The sequence below is a fragment of the Cicer arietinum genome, chromosome 6 (assembly GCF_000331145.2).
Source record: "Cicer arietinum cultivar CDC Frontier isolate Library 1 chromosome 6, Cicar.CDCFrontier_v2.0, whole genome shotgun sequence".
NCBI lineage: Eukaryota > Viridiplantae > Streptophyta > Magnoliopsida > Fabales > Fabaceae > Cicer > Cicer arietinum.
This window is the reverse complement of record NC_021165.2, coordinates 13,624,863-13,646,412: the sequence shown is the minus strand read 5'-3', so window position 1 is coordinate 13,646,412 and position 21,550 is coordinate 13,624,863. Positions and strand designations below refer to the sequence as shown.

At 28.9% G+C, this 21,550-nt stretch overlaps 2 protein-coding genes across 2 annotated transcripts; one reads left to right on the top strand and one right to left on the bottom strand.

Moving 5' to 3' along the window:
* Positions 1-564: 564 nt before the first annotated feature.
* Positions 565-3,502, bottom strand: LOC101504086 (2-carboxy-1,4-naphthoquinone phytyltransferase, chloroplastic). The gene is made up of 11 exons (XM_004504763.4): positions 3,287-3,502; positions 2,952-3,201; positions 2,383-2,486; positions 2,062-2,133; positions 1,806-1,944; positions 1,609-1,715; positions 1,429-1,528; positions 1,310-1,348; positions 1,111-1,221; positions 914-979; positions 565-827 (listed from the first exon to the last, which is right to left on the bottom strand). Exons 1-11 carry the CDS (start codon positions 3,355-3,357, stop codon positions 705-707), a joined length of 1,182 nt encoding a protein of 393 aa, XP_004504820.1. The 5' UTR covers positions 3,358-3,502; the 3' UTR covers positions 565-704.
* Positions 3,503-11,214: 7,712 nt separating this feature from the next.
* LOC101503542 (ABC transporter G family member 1-like) lies at positions 11,215-15,101 on the top strand. The gene is made up of 8 exons (XM_004504761.4): positions 11,215-11,839; positions 12,172-12,251; positions 12,334-12,804; positions 13,041-13,127; positions 13,236-13,361; positions 13,832-14,032; positions 14,121-14,210; positions 14,293-15,101. Exons 1-8 carry the CDS (start codon positions 11,611-11,613, stop codon positions 14,902-14,904), a joined length of 1,896 nt encoding a protein of 631 aa, XP_004504818.1. The 5' UTR covers positions 11,215-11,610; the 3' UTR covers positions 14,905-15,101.
* Positions 15,102-21,550: the final 6,449 nt, after the last annotated feature.

Genomic DNA, 21,550 nt, shown 5'->3' with positions numbered 1-21,550 from the left:
TCCTAAAATTTGCAATAATAATTTCTAATTTTTCATTAGCGTAAACTACAAGTAAAACAAAAAAAAATTTGTCTCCAATGTACTTCTCAAAGGAAAGAGAAGTTTTTAAAGACACCATTTTGCACACTAAGCTCAAAACATATTATCACTGATTATCTTTCTTTGTTGGTAAGAAAAGAATCAAGGATGAATTTGCTTGACATCTATAGTAACAATATGATTTTAAATTGTAGTCTGCAACTATAATTAGGATTACAATATTAGGTTTTAGATACATCTGTGTTGGAGTTCATACGGTAAAATGGTAAATCCAATTTCAATTAAAGTTTCTTGGAAAATATAATAGTACAACACATATTCAATCTGTCTCTTATCATTAGGAAGAGGTGTGATTGTTTTTCTTAGATAAAAAAATTCCTATCAGCAAATGTTGCCATGCTATTAATCAATATCAACTACAAAGTTAAAGTGAGGCGCCTAGGTAGTAGAATCATCCTTTGACCTCTTCTGATTGATGCAGTAAGCCAAAAGCTTGTTGATGAAGCTAAGGGCGAAGAGAATGAAAAATGTTTAAAATTTGTGTTCGGAGGAAGTGTTCATGACCCAAAAAAACATATTGCTCTTGCACCACAAAGGGTTGCATCCTTGATCCTCTTGAACAAAATCCTTACTTCAAATAATTTTCTTTTACCAAAACCCTATCCTCATCTGAGTAGTAGCCTTGTATTAACCATTCTAGCCAATACCAATCCAAAAGCCAGTGCAGCACCAAACAAAGCATGCAACCTCACACAAAAGTACTTGGCCATGAAAATCTTGTTTTTGTCCTGCAAGAACACATCCTAGTTTTAATATAAAAAACTCTAGAAAATATACTAAGGAAACAAAGATTCAACAACAGTGTTTCACTTGCCTTGTGATTGTCTTGGACAAATCTAACTACCAGGTTTCCGACCGGTAATGTCAACGCACAAAGGAACTATTACAGCCATATTCATAACCAAAAGATTAAATCATAAGTGCATAGTCCAGAATAGTAACCATAACCGCAAAGAACGGAAGAAAACCGAAAATAGATGCATAAAGACGTCTACAACTAAAAGAACTCACAATGCAAGTGAGAGGAAGTATCTTGCTTAGACCAAAAGCAACCAAAAGAGCATAGAGCATCAACACTGCCACTTTCACTACCTCTGCACCTTTTTCAGTGCCAAGTCTAACCTGAAAGTATACATGGAAATAAATAACAGGTAGATTCACATCAACAACATAGATAAAGAAAAAATGTTCAATATAACAAAGTGCATACCAAAGGCGATAATTTTCCAACTTCTTTGTCTCCATCCACCTGTATTATGCACACACAAAAATGTCACCTACTTGAAGGTACTGCTCATAATTGGAATTCAGAAATAATAATATATATACCTGATGGAAATGACTGCAAAAAAGGATAAGAGATGTTGTGAAACCAACAAGGATTGATGCTGAAAGAACTGTTCCACTCAAGGGGAAATTGTTCCTCACACTACCAAAATCATTCAAGAACAACAATCAAGCACTTAAAAAATAAATATTAGAACTTTTTAGTAAGGTTACTGAGATAACCTTGAACTGCCCTGAACTAAATAGAAAGCAGTAGTGGCAAAAGGACCAAATGCTGCAAAGCACAAAGGCTCTCCCAGCCCTTGATAGCTTAACCGAAACGGCGGACACTACAACAGCGACGTGTCAAATTGATAGTTAGATTATGACTAAATAACTTCCCTACATCAAGATTCTGATATATCAGCAGAAACTTTTACCTGATATATATAGCCACAAATAATTGCACAAGTAAGAAACAATACTGAACGTGTGTTTCGTGCCTCAACAGCAGCCCAAGAAAGTCCAGCGAAGCCGAGAGCAAGGCATAAGTAAGAAACAACAAAGATTCCTGTACGGCTTTCCAAATTCAACATGAGGAATAAACAACCCAAGTTAATTTTTTATGTTTAGGGTTTAATCACAGAAGCCAAATAAAATAGGCAAATGCCAAATACAAGTTTGAGAGAAACTAACCTTCCAACCAGGTTTACAACTGATTCCTTTTTGTTCTTGTCAACTCCAGTGTCAAAATCATAAACATCATTGCTGCCATAGCCACATATAAGAAACTACTTAAGAAAAATCAATATATCCTATTTAAGTGTTAGAATCATTTGGAATTTGATAGAAGTTGATTACAATGAGTATAATATACACTTTAGACAATGATCTCAACTAAGCTAGCAAATCTATACTAACTTTCAATTAATACTAACTAATTTGTAACTACTTAAAACCAACTCCAACTAATTCTAACATAGTTACCTCAACCCCTCAAACATGATAGAAATTTACCTTAAGTTGAGCCAGGTAATAACAAGAACTGAAGAAGCCAAGAGAACAAAGTAGCATTTAGCTGAGAACATGCCTGTCTGTAAATACGCTGCTGCACTGCCTACCTATATGTGGAACAAAAACAAATACATTTAGACTCTCTCATACATGTAGGATAATGATATAAAATAAAATTGTAAGACCAGTGCATTGCTTGAAATGAAATAGTTTTTTTGGGTAAGTTCTAGTTCGTATACGTATGGCAATGAGTTTAACATTAAGCTAACAAAGGGTGGGATAAAAATTGAGGAAAGTCTTCTCCATAAACTCAATATGCCTTAATATACAGTGACTTGCTGTTAGAATAGCAAATACTGTTCTAAAGAAAGCAGAAAAATAAACATACAAGAACACAATGATTAATCATGGAGTTCGGCCAATTAAAGTCTCAATATAACATTTTTTAAGGCTTCCACAACTGCAATTAGGGCTGCAAATCAAAACCATCTTATCTCATACTCTAGCATCACATAAACCTATGCTGAATTTAACAATTGAAATCATAGAGTCTAAATAGTTGAGATGCTCACAGTGAGAGGGACCAAAGCAACAGAGTAAATGGGCAACTTAATTGCCCTCCAAATCAATGTTTCCATTGAAATATCCTCTTCAATTTCCTCTCCAACATCTTCAAACCTAGAAGAAGAGGTCAATTCTACTATTCCATTACAACACACACGTTGATGCCTTCTTTGAACTTGCAACTTTCCTCTACATCTCCTATGTAAAACTTTTTCCACATTAATAGTACATTTTGAACTTTTGGAAATAAAATGGCACCTGAAAGTTAACCAACATGACATGTTGTATGTATATTATTTATATGATTGTTTGCATAGAAAGATTAATAAAAGATTGAACTTGCCTTTTGAAGTAGAAGAGGTGGTTGTTTAGGAAAGAAGAAGCATGTGTGAGGTTACAACACGTGGCAGCCATTTATTAATCACAACAACACAACACAACACAACACAATCTCTTTCATTTCATTGCGTTTTTTCCTACTAAGTGAAGAATGAGTTGAGTTTGATAAATGGAGAAGTAGATAACTGAGTGAAGCTGGAAATAACAAACAATGTAAGCAAGTTTGAAGTTGTAAATAAATGTTCGGAGATAATAATAATAATAAATAATATAACTTAATATCATATCATATCCTCTCATACTATCCTACCATGGACCATTAGGATATTGCCACCTAACATTACTACAGTCACACTATCACCCCTCGCATTAGTTATAGTTGTAATCTTATTAATAACTAAAAAAAAATATAAAATTATAATAATGTTTAGATTTTTTCAATAGTTTTGTACTCCGATTAACATAAACCAAAATTTTGAATTTAATTCTTGAACATTTCAATAATTAATTTAAAACTTGGTCTTTGAATTGAAGAACTCAATTACCAATTAGGGAGAGTTTTGAATTAGGTTTTGCACACAAAAAATCTTGTCAATTTTAAAAGATTTGTGAGATTTTTATGACTTTAAAATTTTTTAAAAACTATTAAGTTTTTAATTTTGATTTTAAATGATTTAAAATTTATAAGATTTGAAAATACCTTATGGATTTATAAGATCTCAATAAATTCTAAATAATCATTATAGATAAACAATTACATAAGACAAAAAAAAAACAATTACAATATACTATTTAACACAATATTTTCAATAAACGTTTTTATTTATTTATTAAAATTTAAATTATTTTCACAAAATTCAATTTTGTATATCTAAAATTATGTCGGCCATCACTATTTTATCAACATAATCCTCAAGGATGTACGAGAGCTTAACAAATAATTTTTATTTTATGATTCTTATTTTTATATGCAACATTTTTTTTCTTTCATCTCGATTACATTTTTAAGGATAAACAAATTAGGTTAATAATTCACTTTTTAAGAGGTAATATCATGATACACCATCTGATCACAATTATAAGTAGAAAAAATATCTCAAATATTAATTACCGTTAAAAATAAAAGTTAACTATTTTTTACACTCATTTAATGTTAGTGTATTTAATATAAATTTACTCAAATAAAAAATATTTAACGTCGATAATCGAGTGTTTGACATTTAAATTGACATTTTAATAAATTTGAATTACATTTTATATGAAATCTAAAAAATTAATTGTAGTTAATTAATTTTCTAAATAACCGTAAAAATAGTTATTTTTGTTTATAAACATTTGGCCCATTTGGTTAAGATTTTTTTTTAAAGAATAGTGCTAGTTGGTACTTGGTACGAAAAGAATAGTATTAATTTGCAAGTGTTAGATTTTGTAACATATTATTCCTCTATTTCTTGCAAACATTCATAATAATCATCATTTCCCTTTTAAAAATGATTTTTATAGTATTTTTACTTTTTGTTATAATATTTTATAAAAATAAAATTTCAAATGAAAAATTAATTTAAATAGTTTATCTTAAAATATTATTTTTAAGTATCATTTAAAAAAAATATCATTTTAAAAAGTTCTTTATAAAAATCATTTTTGAAAATACATTCTTTTTTAAATTGTGATTTTTATCATGTTAAAATATTTAATAATAAATATTTTAATTATTAAATGTCAATTTTTTTTTTAATCGATAACAAAAAAATCAAAATAAATTTTAAATTATAGTCGTTTTTAAAAGAAAACAAATATTTTTAGGTAATGCTTTGGATCAAAATATGGGACGTTACAAGAACCAACATCATGACTGAGACTAGAACCAACATCACCAAGAACTTCAAATCATGGAGAATCTACAGTAACGTAAGGGATCATTCGAGTATAAGATATCATATAGTGCCACTAGATGTATCCCTCAACACACTCGTGTAAATATGGGGTTGGATGTAATCTAGTACGGAGGGATCAAACAAAGTTCTTGGACATACTCCATTCAATATCAACATCACGTCCAAAGAGCACCCACAATGTAGGAGGGGTTGAGTATACCCAAACTACCGTAGACACCTCTCTGGAGAATATGGTATCATCATGGAACATCAACGAATGTACTATGTAAACATCGACATGGTGTCTTCATCGTAATTTGATGTCCAAATAACATCAGTAGGTCCCAAAGCATCCAACTTTGCTTCGTAGTATGCAACATCCCCATATGTTTGTTTAGGTTTCTGTCATCTATGATATTGAAGATAATAAGTTCACTCATACTATGTTTACAAATGTTAGAGAAATGTTCATAAATTCATGTATGTTCATATGAGATTATTGTCCATCATATGCAAACTACATCGTTACAGAAGACGTAACCTAGATGTAGTAATCCATTTTATCTATTTGAGTAGATAATTCATATATGATATCAATAAATTTATTTATTTATTTTTTCCATTTGAGACAACTTTCAAAGAACATCTATCATGTTTAATTAAAATAACACACAATAAATTATACAATTAATTACTTTACTATATATATAATAAACAATATTATACACACAATATATTATATTATACATATGTTAAACTATAGTATATTATACATATAATAAACCAAAACATATTTAAATTTTAAAAATTGGTTCCTTAATAAAAAAAGTGTAATTTTAATTAAAAAAAAAATTGGTAACATTTTAAAATTTTATTTAGTTTTTCTTCTCTTTCTTAATGAGTATTTGTGACATTTTATCATTTGACCATTTTCAGTATATCAAATTAAACTTTAATGAGTTCCTAACATTAATGGATCATTAATTCAACCATTTCAAATAAATTGAGTTTCTAAAAGTAGTAAATCACACAACTTTAACATCACAACTCAATATTTAGCATACTTTTTGTTTTTCTGAGTATTCCCTAATTGAGGCATGTGCTAACGTCTTGCTTGCACATGTTAATTGTTGGAAACTATACTTAAAAATATATTAAACTATATGTATTATATAATAAAATAAATTATTTACTAACATGTCTATTTCATATTCTAGCTGCAACGTGATGCTCATAGTCTTTAAGGAATGAAAGATCGAAAAGAGATCCAAGAAATAAAGGTTGATAAATTATATACTAACATGTTCTACATTATTTTTCGCTCATCTGATTCTCACTAAAAAAAACTGAAAAATGAAAAGAAAAAAAAATTGACCCAAGAAATAAAGGTTAGAGAAATTCAAAAGAAAAAAAATTCGAAAATTTAGAAATGTAATTTTTACTATTGACTTAAGGGTATTTTAGTAAATTAAAGGATACAAATTATAAATAGGAGGTACAAGTTAAATTGTAGAGTACAAAATTTATTTATTTTTTAAATTCTTTTAATTAGAAATTGACCAAAAGCGATTGTTGTTCAGGCCTACCCTTGCTAACATTTGCTCAAAATAAAAATAAGAATGAGAGGAGAAGATGTTGAAAGAGATGAAAAATTGTTACTGAAAGAGTGAATAGAGCACGAAAAAAGAGGAGAAGATGTATAGACATGTTCACATCCAATTTAATGCAAATAATGAAATAATGAAAGAGAGGAGAAGATGAATAGGAGTGTTCCGATTCAATTTAATGAAAACTGCAACAATTGAAGCAAAAAAATTGAAATAACAAAACTAAAAGTTAGAAGAAAACATTTTTAAAGAGAACTAGTATATTACAATGTTTGATTTTATTATGTAACAATCATAACTATCCTCATTAAAAAGTTACTTAATCAAATTAATATTTTTGTTTTTTATTAAAAAAATGATATTTATTTATTCAAATTAGAAATTTAATTGTTAAAAAATAATAGGTTAAATTACGGTACTTTAACTTAATTTCAGTTAACGTTTTAATTCTTTATATTTTTCTTCTTCTCGATTTGGTCATTTATTTTAATTTTAAGTGACAATTTGATATTTTATGTTTTAAAATGTCAACAATGTTATCATGTTTTTTACAAAAATTCAAAAAAATCATCAAAATTTTCAAATAAAACTCATAAAATTAATAATCATCTTCAATATAATGCAAATTTCATCAAATGCATAACTCAAATATTCAAGTAAATTCATATTTTCATCTCCAATAACATCAAATAAAGAATGAAAATTTAAGTTTATTTAAATATTTAAGTTATGAATTTGATTAAATTTGCATTTTATTGAAGATAATAATGAATTTTATGGGTTTGTATGAAAATTTTGATGATTTTTTTTTGAATTTTTATAAAAAAAAAGGGCAACATTGTTGATATTTTAAAACATAAAATATCAAATTGTTACTTAAAATTAAAATAAAGGACTAACTCGAGAAAAAAAATGACTAAAACGTTAACTGAAATTAAGTTAAGGGATCGTTGATGTAATTTAACCAAAATAATACAATTTAAAATCGTTAAAAATGAATCTGCAAATAATATCATAGTATTCATGTTAATAACATAAAACAGTAAAATATCTACAATTGTAAGAAAATCTACAAATATGACAAAATTGAAGTGTTTAATGACGTTAAATTCATTGATTAAATTTAAATATATACTTTATCGAAATAAACCTATCAATCTAAACCAAATGAACACTACACTAAGACGAAAAATCAAATACAGTGTCAAGACAAAAATAATTAAATAATTATAAAAAAATTATTTAATTAAAAAGAGAATAAATGTGAACTAAATAATTGATTTGTTTTAAAAAGTCTAAATTACTGATCCATAAATGAAAAAGAGTTAAAAAAGAATAAGAAAACGGCTGGATAAGGAAAATGCTTAGCCGACACCCGTGTTGATAACTCAACTCTTTGGGTAAACTCTCGACACACAAAAATTACAGTTTTTGGGTAACGCGGTTGGAATACTTGTCAATCGACGATTAAATGCAAAGCAACTTCGAACCTAACCCATGTTAATTAATTAAACATTCCTGTCCCACCTTCTTAAACTTCCACCTCACTCCTCTACAAATGTTTGGCTTCTAGTTGCAATTTATAGCACTATTCATAGTATTTTCCATGTGCAATGAATAATGGTGATGTGCCTCAAAAAATGCAATTAAAAGCATCTCCAACGATTTTCAATACATTCGTTCGTTATGTCATGGTGTAGTTACGTAAAATATTTGGTATGGTATAGTTACATAAAATATTTAGTTTTTGACGAATTTACAGTTGGAGTTGTGTCATCCTGTCATTATGTTTCTCTTATGAAGGAACAATATTTTTCATAATTTAATAATAATAAACGTATAATTGTTGTGTTTTTTATTAATTTATTAATAATAATAAATTTATCATCGCTACACTTTTTTATTAATTTCTTTTATAATTTTTAATTATTTATGTCATATATTAAACCTTTAATTTTTATTATTGTTATAAAAATGTAATCTCAATTTTATTTTAAATTTAAATTAAAATAATATATAATATTAATTGAAATATTTAAATTAATATTTTAAGTTATAATAAATTAAATATAAATAAAATATTAATATATAAGTTTAAGTTGTGGGACTTAAGAATTAAACAGTAAAAAATAAATGAGTTGTTTTGTGATACAGTAAGTCCTATTTAATGAACTCATATTAAAGTGAATGAGTTATTTTAAGATGATGTGATATAGTAACCCTATTTAATAAATTGATGTTGAATTCAATGTTATTGATGCTTTAATTAATTGGATAGAATCATTCACAACAATATTATTGGTTATGTGGTTTCGACCGGCTTCCCTCTTGCGGTTTTTTGGGAGGATTTTGTGAGTTTGAAGAGGGGAGATGAAGCACTTTTGTGGAGAATATTAATGTTTGAAAAATTAATATAGAAACTAAATAATTTATTTAAACTCCTCAAAAAATTTCAACAATAATTTGTTGAGTTCACAAGTTAGGAGAATATTGTACTAAGAAAAAAAATTGATATTCAAATTGAAAGTTTATCCTTCACTTTATCTTTCCTTCTACTATTTTTTTCTTCTAAAACTCTTTCCTCCTAAATTCTCAAATAGAATGTTGGAAATTAGAGGAAAAAAATTGGATAAAGAAGTGGTTGAAGAATAAAATGAATCTTCACAAGGAATCTATGCTTTGAAGAAGCTTAAGAGTATTTTTAGTAAAAATTAATTAAAAAATAAATTTTTTTTGTAAATTTAAACTTGTCATAACAACAACATCATAGACACAGTTATCGTAATAAGCATATGGGATTTTTTTTTACAGAATTAAAAAAAAAAATTAAAAAGAATAACATACCACACATTTTAAAACTTGAAGGATGAATATGAAGAGAAAAAAGATTTAGAATATCAATCCAGTACAAACATATGACTTAAATGATGTCGTGGAATGCCATTTAACTTATGTTTGACTGCCTTTAAACATTTATTGTCACAATTAGTAACAAATGTTTGATAACCGAATAAGTGAATGAATACCAAGAAAAATAGCATTGTGTCATTGCATCTTCTTCATAGTTTCATATTTGATGTGATATGATATATAAAAAAGTATTTTAAATAGAAGAAATCTCTCATTCTACAAAAAGTTTTTTAAATAGAAAAAATCTTTCATTCTACAAATAGATTTAGAGTTTAACTTAAATTAAAAATTTAAAATAATATTAAAGTTTATACAACCATCAACATCTATCATAAGTGATTAGTGGTAGTGTGTGTGAGTATTATAATTTTCATTTATTAAGTTCGATTATTAATTATAAGAAAAAGAGTCTATGCAAAATTTAATAAATGATGAACATGTTGAAAGCCCTACATTTCATTTGATATAGCCTAAAAAAATATTCGTTAATGAAAGGCATTTTTTACCGAATTGTTTTTATTTGTAACGCTTACATTTGTTGTCATTTGTAATACTAACATGTTTTTAAAGGTTATCTCGTTCAGTAAAAGATTAACCTATGTAGAGTAGTCACACACAAATTTGATATCAGAATTTAACAATAATTTGAATAGTTTACATCCATCAAATACATAGTTATTTATGTTAAATAGATGGTTAATAAAATGTTATAACTTATTGAAATAATTAATCACACTTTTAAATGTGATTAATCATTCAAAAAAAATTGACTAATAAAAAACGACATTTATTCATTCAAATTAGTAAAATATATCGATACAATAGAAATTCAAAATTGCTAAAACAAAAATAACGAATATGTAAACAAACTCTAAATATTCAAATTAATAATATAAAACAACAATTTAGCAAAAATTGATATCATGCTTACAAATATGATAAAATTCAAATATTCGAAATATCTATACATCCGGATATGTAATGTTGATGACGCCAAAATCATTAATTGAAGTTTGTAATGGGAACAAAGTTACTTTGTCGATTTAAACCAAATAAATATTGCACCAAGACGAATGGGAACACCAAAAAGTGCCACACGACAACGAAATCGAAGAAGAAAAAAACGAAAGAAAAACTAAATATGTGTAGAATCCATTTTTTAGATATAATGAAGGAAGAAATCGACTAAGAGATTCCGAATTAAAAAATGGTCATAAATCACCTCTATAATAGATGAAGAAGAATAAACCTAATGTTTTATTGAGAACATGATATTTTTAGAGAATGTGTGGCTCACGAGTTAATCATTCAAATTGTATTCAAATATACATGATTTTAATACGTTTAATTATAAATAATCCTCATTAGTCACAATTTACATTCACATATATACTTAAAAATCATGATTAATTACAATAAAAGTTGGCTATAAATTATTTACGGAATACAGTTAACCATTAAACTAGCATATAAATTTTTGTTGAATTTTGATTTAAATTTTTAATGAGAAATGTGTATATAAGGGTGTGAGAGAGACTACAAGAGCATAAACGAATGCGGCAACAGTTGTCCCTTTTCTGTCTATCCTGAATACTAGTTTATTAGAGTATCTGGTAAATGCCAAATACATATATAAATCTTATGCTGTTTGTGTGACCAATGAATGTATTTTGTACCATTCAGAACTCAACCTCTCTACACTCTTGTTCTGCCTAGGAACTTAAGGTTAAAGACAAAACAACAACTCAATTTCTCTTTAAAAGCTGGTCGTTGTTTAAATCGCCATTCATTCTTATCATGCCACTATATTGAAGATAATTAATTATCAGTAACAGTAGCAGAAGAAAACATGACATGTAATGTAACATTGTAACTTTGACAGCTTCACCAAAACAATATTACTCCATTATTCATACCTTCTTTTTCTGTCCACAATGTCTACCCTTTATCCACGTGTTCAACCTATGGTTTTAACAGAAATGAGTGAAAAAGTTGAGGGAAGCTTAACAGTGACATGGGAGAATCTGAAAGTCACTGTTCCAGATGGAAACAAAAGGAAACCAATTCTTCAGGATCTTACAGGTTATGCTCAACCTGGAAGGCTTTTGGCTATAATGGGCCCTTCTGGCTCTGGAAAATCCACACTTCTTGATGCTTTAGCAGGTGATTAATAACTTACTAGTTTTGTTCGAGTCACGATTCTTGATATTATGTAGAATCGCGGCCAAATTTGGTTGTAAAAACCATTTTTTAATTCTTGATGTACTAAATTTAAAAGCTATTGGTTATGAGGAGAAGTTAAAGCATTTGAAACAAGTGTTTGAAGTTTTCTATACCTTTATAAATTCCCTTTGGTAATTACTTGTTAAATAAGCAATCTCACATATCTACTTTGTACATTTGAGAGGTAAATTTATTTTATTTTCTTATATATATGATATGTGTCTGGTTCTATAAATAAATGACTTTCACTTGATATAATCAATATGTTGCAGGAAGACTAAGCTCAAACATAAAGCACACAGGAAATATTCTAATCAATGGTCACAAACAAGCACTGGCTTATGGCATATCTGTAAGAGAAAAAAAAAGTTATAAACAAGAATAATTGTTTTATGAAAGAAGATTCATTAATTAACCTCTCCATGTAAAATCAGGGTTATGTAACACAAGATGATGCTATGCTGTCGACATTAACGGCCGGAGAAACTTTATACTACTCAGCTCAGCTTCAATTTCCAGATTCTATGTCCATAACAGAGAAGAAAGAACAAGCTGATGTTATACTCAGAGAAATGGGTCTAACAGATGCTGTTAACACAAGGGTTGGAGGATGGGGTTCTAAAGGCCTAAGTGGTGGACAAAAGAGGAGACTTAGCATTTGCATCGAGATTCTAACACGCCCGCGACTTCTCTTTCTCGATGAACCGACTAGTGGACTTGATAGTGCAGCTTCTTATTATGTTATGAGTAGGATTGCCTCTTTGAATTTAAGTGATGGCATTAAAAGGACTGTTGTTGTATCCATTCACCAGCCTAGCAGTGAAGTTTTTGAACTTTTTCATGATCTTTGTCTTCTGTCTTCTGGTGAAACTGTGTATTTTGGTCCTTCCTATGATGCAAATCAGGTTAGGGAATATAATCCTTATTAATAAGCTCATATTAATGTTAAAATATATTTATATTGATTATATCTGATTTAATAGTTTGTGTTGATCATACTAATTTTATACCAATTTTATGTGTTACACTATAACTATTGTATCTTAAAAATTTAAATTTTATAATATGCTTATGTATGTGTTTTATGGTAGTCTACGCTTTCTACTTGACAGCATATATAGTGACACTTGATTCAGTGCAGTTTTTTGCTGCAAATGGTTTTCCTTGTCCAACACTCCACAATCCTTCTGATCACTACTTAAGGATCATAAACAAAGATTTTGAATTGGTAAGCAAACTGAGTTTGGCTAGTGTTTATTTGGAAGATTGTCTTTCTAATTAAGAAAATGCAGTGGAAAACTTGAAACTTATATATGATTCATTTTATTGTTTAAAGGATACTGAAGAAGGCTTAGGTAAGGGAGTTACCACAGAAGAAGCAATTGATATCCTTGTAAACTCTTATCGTTCATCTCAAATTAGAAACCAAGTTAAAAAAGAAGTCGCAAAAATAAGTGGAAGTGTAAGTTTCATGTTACATTCTTCTCCCTCCCACTAAGAATATAACATCACTAAATAGAAGAGTTAATAAGCATTTTAGTTTTAAAATTACAAGTGTCAGAGCAACTTAGTCTTTCAAATTTACAAAATAACAATCTAGTCCTTTAAATTAAAATATGTCAATCAATTTAGTCATTCTATAAAAATATCTATTTAGTAATTATTCATTAAAATCAATGAAAGATACACATATTGACTTGAATAGTCTTTTGCTGCATCAAGACAAGCACAAAATCTTTAAGATTGTGGTGCTAAATTTGAAAAAATAACTAAATTGACCGAAAATTTCGAATTTAAAAGACTAAATTGTCCGGCTCTTACAATTTCAAGAAATTGTACTTTACTCGAAAAAAGAATTTACCAAAAGCAAAGACCTGTGAATCTATGTCTTATGATATACATGAAAGACTAACATTTGCATGAGTTTATTAGGACTCTGGTGCAATAGGGAAGAAGAGGATCCATGCTGCATTTATCACACAATGCCATGTTCTTATAAGAAGATCTTCCTTGCAATTGTTTAGGGACATAGGCAATTACTGGCTACGTTTAGTTGTCTTTATTTTAATTGCAATAAGCATTGGTTCTATCTTCTATGACATTGGCTCCAGTAAAGGATCAAATTCTATTCAGGTAATTAACCATAAATATTAGTTTTATTAAACAAAGTTGGTTGGTATTGGTAATAGTATATTAACTATTAGTATCTTCATGCATTCAGGGGAGAGGTTCTCTGCTCACATTTCTTATTTCAGTTCTGACTTTCATGACCCTTGTTGGTGGATTCTCTCCTCTTTTGGAGGAAATAAAGGTAAATTTTTTGTCATTATTATATAAAGCAAAGGGCCAATAAACAGTATTTTAAAATGAAAATGTTTTGTTTAATATGTCAGGTATTTGAACGAGAGAGATTGAATGGACACTATGGTATTACTGCTTTTCTGATTGGCAATATGTTATCTTCTGTTCCTTACATACTAATGATCTCTCTAATTCCTGGAGGAATAGCTTACTACCTTTGTAGCCTTCACAAAGGAGTAGAACACTTTATATACTTCACTTGTTTGCTATTTTCCATTGTGATGTGGGTTGAGAGCCTTATGTTGGTTGTTGGAAGCATCTCTCCAAATTATGTAATAGGAATGTTCATTACTGGTGGAATTGAAGGACTCATGATTTTAACAGGTGGATTCTATAGACTTCCAAATGAACTTCCTAAACCATTATGGAAATACCCTTTATACCATGTATCATTCCTTAAGTATGCATTTCAAGGATCATTCAAGAATGAATTTGAAGGCTTAAGAGTTTCCATGGAGACTAATAAAACCATGAGTGGTAGAAAAGCATTGACTGATATATGGCATGTTGAAATGGGTCATTCTAAGTGGGTTGATCTTGCTATCATGTTTGGTATGATTGTGTTGTATAGACTTCTATTCTTGGCTATCACTAAGAGCAAGGAGAAGTTGAAGCCTTTTCTTGCACTCATCGGTACTCCTTAAGATTAAACTTCATTTCTCAACAAACAAGTAAATATGTCACTTGTTGAAAATGATAAATCTTATATTAATTCATCTTTAAAAAATAATACATGTTTGTCAGATTAATCTTTCTTAACAATTAATATATATATATTTAATGAGTGGAATTGGTGTAATCTTTCTTAATAATACATGTAAGAAATTCCAATTCCAACTTCTATGACCATCCATCACTGTGATTTATTGCCAAAGAAAAAAGCATTGTGATTCCTATCATTCAATCACATCACATAATCATTCACAAACATGTTATGTTAAATAAGTTTTTAATTTTTTAAAATTTTAAAATTATATTTTTATTTTCATTATAAAAATTATATTTTGTTAGTCTTCTATTAGTTGTAGTCTTTTGTGGAATCAAATATTTTTTAAATTTTAAATGATGTTTTCTAAATATGTTTAAACATTATTAAAAGTTCATTCACACAAATTTAAATTTTTTTAATTTGAGATAAATTAAATAAATTTTTAAACATTATATATTCAACAAAAAAATATTAAAATATATATTTAGAAATCGAGTTTGGAGTTTATTTTTTGTAGATGAATCTTTTAAACATGTTATAAATATATTTACAAAAAATCATTCAAAAAAATATATGTTGATGTTCTATTGAGAACTAAAAATATTTGTATAATAATTTTGTAAAGATTAAAAATTATAATTTTTTTACACATATTAAAAATGAAATTTCAAAATTTTATAGACACTAAAACTTATTTAATGCTAAAGATATTTTAGGAGCCGACAATAGTAAATAATATCTTAAATTGTGTAAAAAAAGTGTTTGATAAAATAAGTGTGTAATAATTTAAAGCCTATATTTAATACTAAAACTAATATACTACACTTAAGTAATATTTATAATTTTCAAAACGTGAATTTTTTGCCTTTTGATTAAAAAATCAGTAACTGAATAGAACATTGGGGAGAAGAAGCTCAAGAGTCAAGTCTTGGCCAACTATTACATAAATGCAAAAATTAATATTTGCAGGAGGGTTAGATGTCAATAACTTTATTTGCAAGGTTCCACTCTCTCTATAAGACACTATTGTAGACACACTCACATGTGTGAACCGTGAAGAGTCATGTAATTCAATTTTTTCATTTCTTGACCTGCTAACCGGTTCAACAAGTTAAAAGACAACTACACATTATATTTTTTAATTGAATCATAACGGGGATTTTTTAATTTTTTAAATGTCTCTTCTCCCCCAAATGTCTCCAACATTCTTGCGTTCTCATCAACCTTTGATATTAGGTTTTGAATTTTCATATGTTATAAATTTTGATATTGTTAAGATTTGATTTGGTTGTAGTATGTTATTGTGTGGCTCTTCCTTTAACACAGAGACTTAATAGTTCTTCCCTCTGTGGATCACTCATTCTTCCCTACATACTTGTATTATTTGAGTTGAGCATCTTGAAGGATAATTTCTTTTGCAAGTTTTGCCTTGTGGTTGGGACAAAAATTAAGTTGATTGCAGATAAGTCCGTGATTGGGGTAATCGAAAATGAGACTACAAACCAAATGGGACAATTATTGGGGGTGGGGGGGTTTGTTGTTATATGTCAACATATTGGTGACTGTTTATCATTATACATACACATGGTAGTTGATGTTTGGGACTCTTTGTTATTATTACATACACATGCTTATTTATCTTTCTATATTGGCAATATCTTATGCCATAGGTATTTTTTTAATGAATTTTTTTTGGCTTTTAAAAATAAGTTGATGAGGCATTTTAAACAATTATATACCAATGGTGTTCTGTTTTTTTGTCATCTTGTTGTTGGACAGCGTTTGTTACTTTAGGTGGATTTTTTAGAATAGCATGGTACTAGGTGGATATTTTTCAACTATATTCCTTTTTCAATTTTTTTTTAATATATCATAATTTAAATTTATACACAAAAATGTTCTGTTTTTGTATATAACTTTTTTAAATTTAAAGGTTACAAGGTAAAGATGCGATCACAAATCTTATGTTCCTTCATTAGGAGATCACAAATGAATAAATGTTAAATTAATAAATAAGAAATCATTAAATTATATTAATAAAATAAAATCAAATAAATTATATTAAATAAAAAAAAATACATCAAAATTAATACGGTTGAGTTGATAAGTCAATAACGTTTGAACAATGTTTTCTACTATGATCAAAAGTCCAGCATAGTCCACATTTTTTTAATACTTTTTTGTGGCATCTATTTTTATTCTAATGCATTTCTGTTTTAATGGTACTCAACTTTTGTTTCTTTTTAGATTAAAAAAGAAAGATGCATTTATTTATATTATAAAGAAAATGGATGTTAAAAATAATCCTATAATAATCAAAATATTATCCGTGGAGGATGACAAAGTAGTTTGTTAGTTTTCTGTAATTTAATTTAAATAAATCAAATGTTGTTAATGGATAAGTTAGTTTCTTATTTATTTTGCAGTTAGTCACCAGTAGTTGCTACAATTGTGAAACACTATTTTCATTCATTTGTTGATTTTCATTTGCCTTTGAAGTATTTGTTTATCATCAAATAAAAAATAACCTTGCACCAATATTCTCTATTAAGTTTTCTTCTCTAATTGATAAATGATTTAATTAAATAAATAAATTGAGATTGCAGTGTTTTATCTTAACCTAATCCTAGAATCATTCTTATTGTAGCTGTCAGCTAGCACCGACGCATTTCTAGGCAACTGTTCACGTGGACTGAGTAAACACATAAAACTCATATGAAATATGATGCATGTGTGATAAATGACAATGGGTAATTTTATCTATTGAGAATGATTTTAAAATATATCTCTTTATTTCTCGACAATGGTATTAGAGTCATGGTTATTTATGCCTTATTTTTGTAGGTGTTTGTTTACCTATTTGATAACCTGCCTAAATATTTTATGGAATATGATTCATATAAAATAAATGTTATCGACTAGGAGCACTCTTGATATATATGATATTCGATAAAGAATTGTTGCCTTAATATATTTATGAAATATGTGCTCTCAATATTGTTATAATATGTTAGAAACCGAATATGTGTTTTTACTCTTGTTCAAATTCATAACGCAACAGTGGCAATTTTGGTTTTAAATTTATTAAAAATACGGTGTTTAAAATTAGTTAATAATAATAAAGAGTTATTATTAGTAAAAATAATTAATTAGATAAGTAGGATGTGTGTTAGCATGTTTTATGTATATGTGTCTCATATGCTTTAAAATGTGAGAGTATATATACATGCATGCTAAGATATATTGTATAAAATGCAAAAATTGGTGAGATTGCATAATAAAAATGCATCAAATTAAATATTAAGTTTAATGTCTTCCAATTTGTGGCACTTGTCAAAGCCAATATCATATAGTGTGAGTTATGCTAAAGTTGGGTACACTATTCTATATTGGTGATGCGTGACAGAATAAGATCTGATTGCCAACTATTGGGTTTAACTTAACTAAGTTGAATTCAAAATGATTGAAATGGACTAAGAGGCAAATGGTACGGCCATAATGATGGTATAAACTAATAAGGGTAAGGAAAAAGTTCTTATGCCCATGTTGAGGCAACATATACTTAGCCTAAAACTAGTAGTCAAGATTACAAGAAGAGGAATTGTCCAAAATACCTAGAAGAGTTAAAGAAAAGAGAAAGTGAGACTTTCACCTGCAGTATTTATGTTATTGAATTTAATTTGTCTACTTCTGCATCTTGGATATTGGATACTAAATGTCGCTCTCACATTTGCACTAATGAGCAATAATTAAGAAGGAGTAGGACATTGACTAAAGGTGAAGTCAGCCTACACGAGTTGCAAATGGAGCAAAGGTGCATTAGCTACAAGAACTTATCTTTTGACTTTATCTTTGAGACTTATTTTAGAACTTAATAATGGTTATTTTGTTCCAACCACTTGGATAAACATCATTTCTATTTCTTGTTTGAACAAGGAATGTTTTAATATTATTATTAATAATAAAAGTTGTTCGATTTATTTAAATGATGTATTTTATGCAAGTGCCCTATGTGTAATGGATTTTATGTCTTAGATTTAGATATGTTCATTTATAACATAACTGCATAAAGGGTTAAATCAAATGATTTGAACCCTACATGCCTTTGGCATTGTCGTTTAGACCATATAAGCGAGAAACACATATCCAAACTCTATAAAGAATGATACTTGGATCCATTTAATTATGAATCATTTGAAGTGTGTGATTCTTGCTTGGAAAGATTATTAAAGTCTCGTTTACTAGTCATAGTGAAAGGGCTAGTGATCTTTTGGGATTAGTACATAGTGGTGTGGGTGGCCAACTAAATAAACCTACTAGAGGCGGTTTTCCTTACTTCATCATATTCACTGAAAACTTTAGTCGATATGGTTTTGTGTATCAAGTAAGACACAAATCAAATTTTTTTGAAAAGTTCAAAAAGTTTAAGGATGAACTATAAAACCAACTTGTCAAGAGTATTAAAGCCCTACGATTAGATTGTAATGGTGAGTACTTAAGCCAACATTTTGATGACTATCTAAAGGAGTGTGGGATTATATCCCAACTCACTATTCCTAGAACTCCTCAATGGAATGATATTTCAGAAAGAAGCTAAGTCCATGATGAGTCAGTCAGATTTACACGACTCTTTGTGGGGATATGTCCTTCTTAGTGTAGCTTTTACCTTTAATTGTGTTCTATCTAAAGCGGTAGGAAAAAAACACCATATGGGATATAGATCGGTCGAAAAATAAATGTATCTTTTATGAATATTTAGGGATGTGAGGTTTATGTGAAACATTTGATTTTCGATAAATTTGGTCTTAAATCTAATAAATGTATATTTGTGGAGTGTCATCACGAAACTAAATGATACTATTTATATATTCCTTCTGATGACAAGTGTTTGTTGGGTGAACTGGTCTATTCCTATAAAGAAAGTTTATCTCTAAAGGAACCAATGGAAGAAATATAGAACTTGGAGAAGCCCAACATCCACAAACCATTGCAACATCTTTGATAGAATGAGAATCGGAACCACAAGGAGTTTTGGATGATCCTCTTGTTCAAGTAGTAAAAGAACCTTGTAGGAAGTTTCTTATCCTAACTCAGGAAGGTGACATGTTACTCATGGATCAAGATGAGCCCACAACCTACCAAGAAGCCATGATTGACCTAGAATATTAGAAATGACTTAAGCCATGAGATCTAAAACGAAATCCATATACACTAAACAAGTATGGACCTTGGTTGATGCATCTAAAGGGATAAACCCATAGGGAGCAAGTGGGTCTTCAAGAAAAGACTAACATGGATGGTAAGGTAAATACCTTTAAGGCAAGGCTAGTGGCGAAAGGTTTTAAAAAATTCATGGTATACACAATAATGAAATCTACTACCCACTAGCAATGCTTAAATCTGTTTGGATTCTGCTTGCTATTGTTGCATACCATAATTTTGAAATTTGGCAAATGGACATCAAGACAACATTTCTTATCGAAAATCTTCTCAATGATATGTATATGACCAACCTAAGGTTTTTAAAAATCCAAAGGATGCTGGAAAGGTACGTAGGCTACAAATGTCCATTTAAGGAAGTTGATATCTTCGTTTTGATGAAGTTGTAAGACAAATTGGCTTATTTAAGAATGAAGATGAACCTTGTGTCTACAAGAAGGTTAGTGGGAGCACAATAGTGTTTCTGGTATTGTATGTGGATGACATACTGCTCTTTGGAAATGATATCCCTATATTACAAAACGTGAAAATATGGTTAAGGAATTGTTTCTCGATGAAGGATTTAGGTGAAGTCTCATCTGTGTTAGGAATCATAATCTATACAGATAGATCATTGAAGTTGCTTGGCTTAGGTCAAAGTGCATATAATGACAAAATACTTGACCATTTCAATATGCATGAGTCCAAGAAAGGACTTTTGCATATGTCACATGGCGTATACAGGTTGAAAGAACAATGGACAGGTTCATCGTATGAGAAGGAACACATAAGTAAAATTCCATATACCTCAACAATATGATCTGCCATGTATGCTATGATATGCCCTAGACCAGTTGTCTCGTATGCATTGAGCATGGAGAACAGGTACCAATCAGATCCCAGGAAGGGTCCCTGGACCGCAGTTAAAAACATCTTAAGGTATATGAGAAGGACTAATGATTCGTCCTTATTTTCTAGTGTGAGGAAAAGCTCGTTGTAAAGGGTTACATTGATGCTAGCTTCAAAACTGATAAAGATAACTCAAGATCACAGTCTGGCTACGTGTTTTGCCTGAATGGTGGCAATGTGATCTAGAAGAGCTCAAAGCAGGAGACAATCGTTGATTCTACTACAAATGATGATCATATTGTTGCCTCTAATGCAACAAATGAGGTTGTTTTAATTAGAAAGTTTGTTACTAAACTAAATATAGTTCCTAGAATTACAAATCTGATTAACCTTTTTGTGATAATAATGGTGCAATCGCGCAAGCTAAAGAGCCCATATTTCACCAAAGGTCCAAACATATACTTCAGTATTTTCATCTTATTCGAGAGATCGTCGATAGAGGATATGTGAGTATTTATAGAGTTCCTACTTTG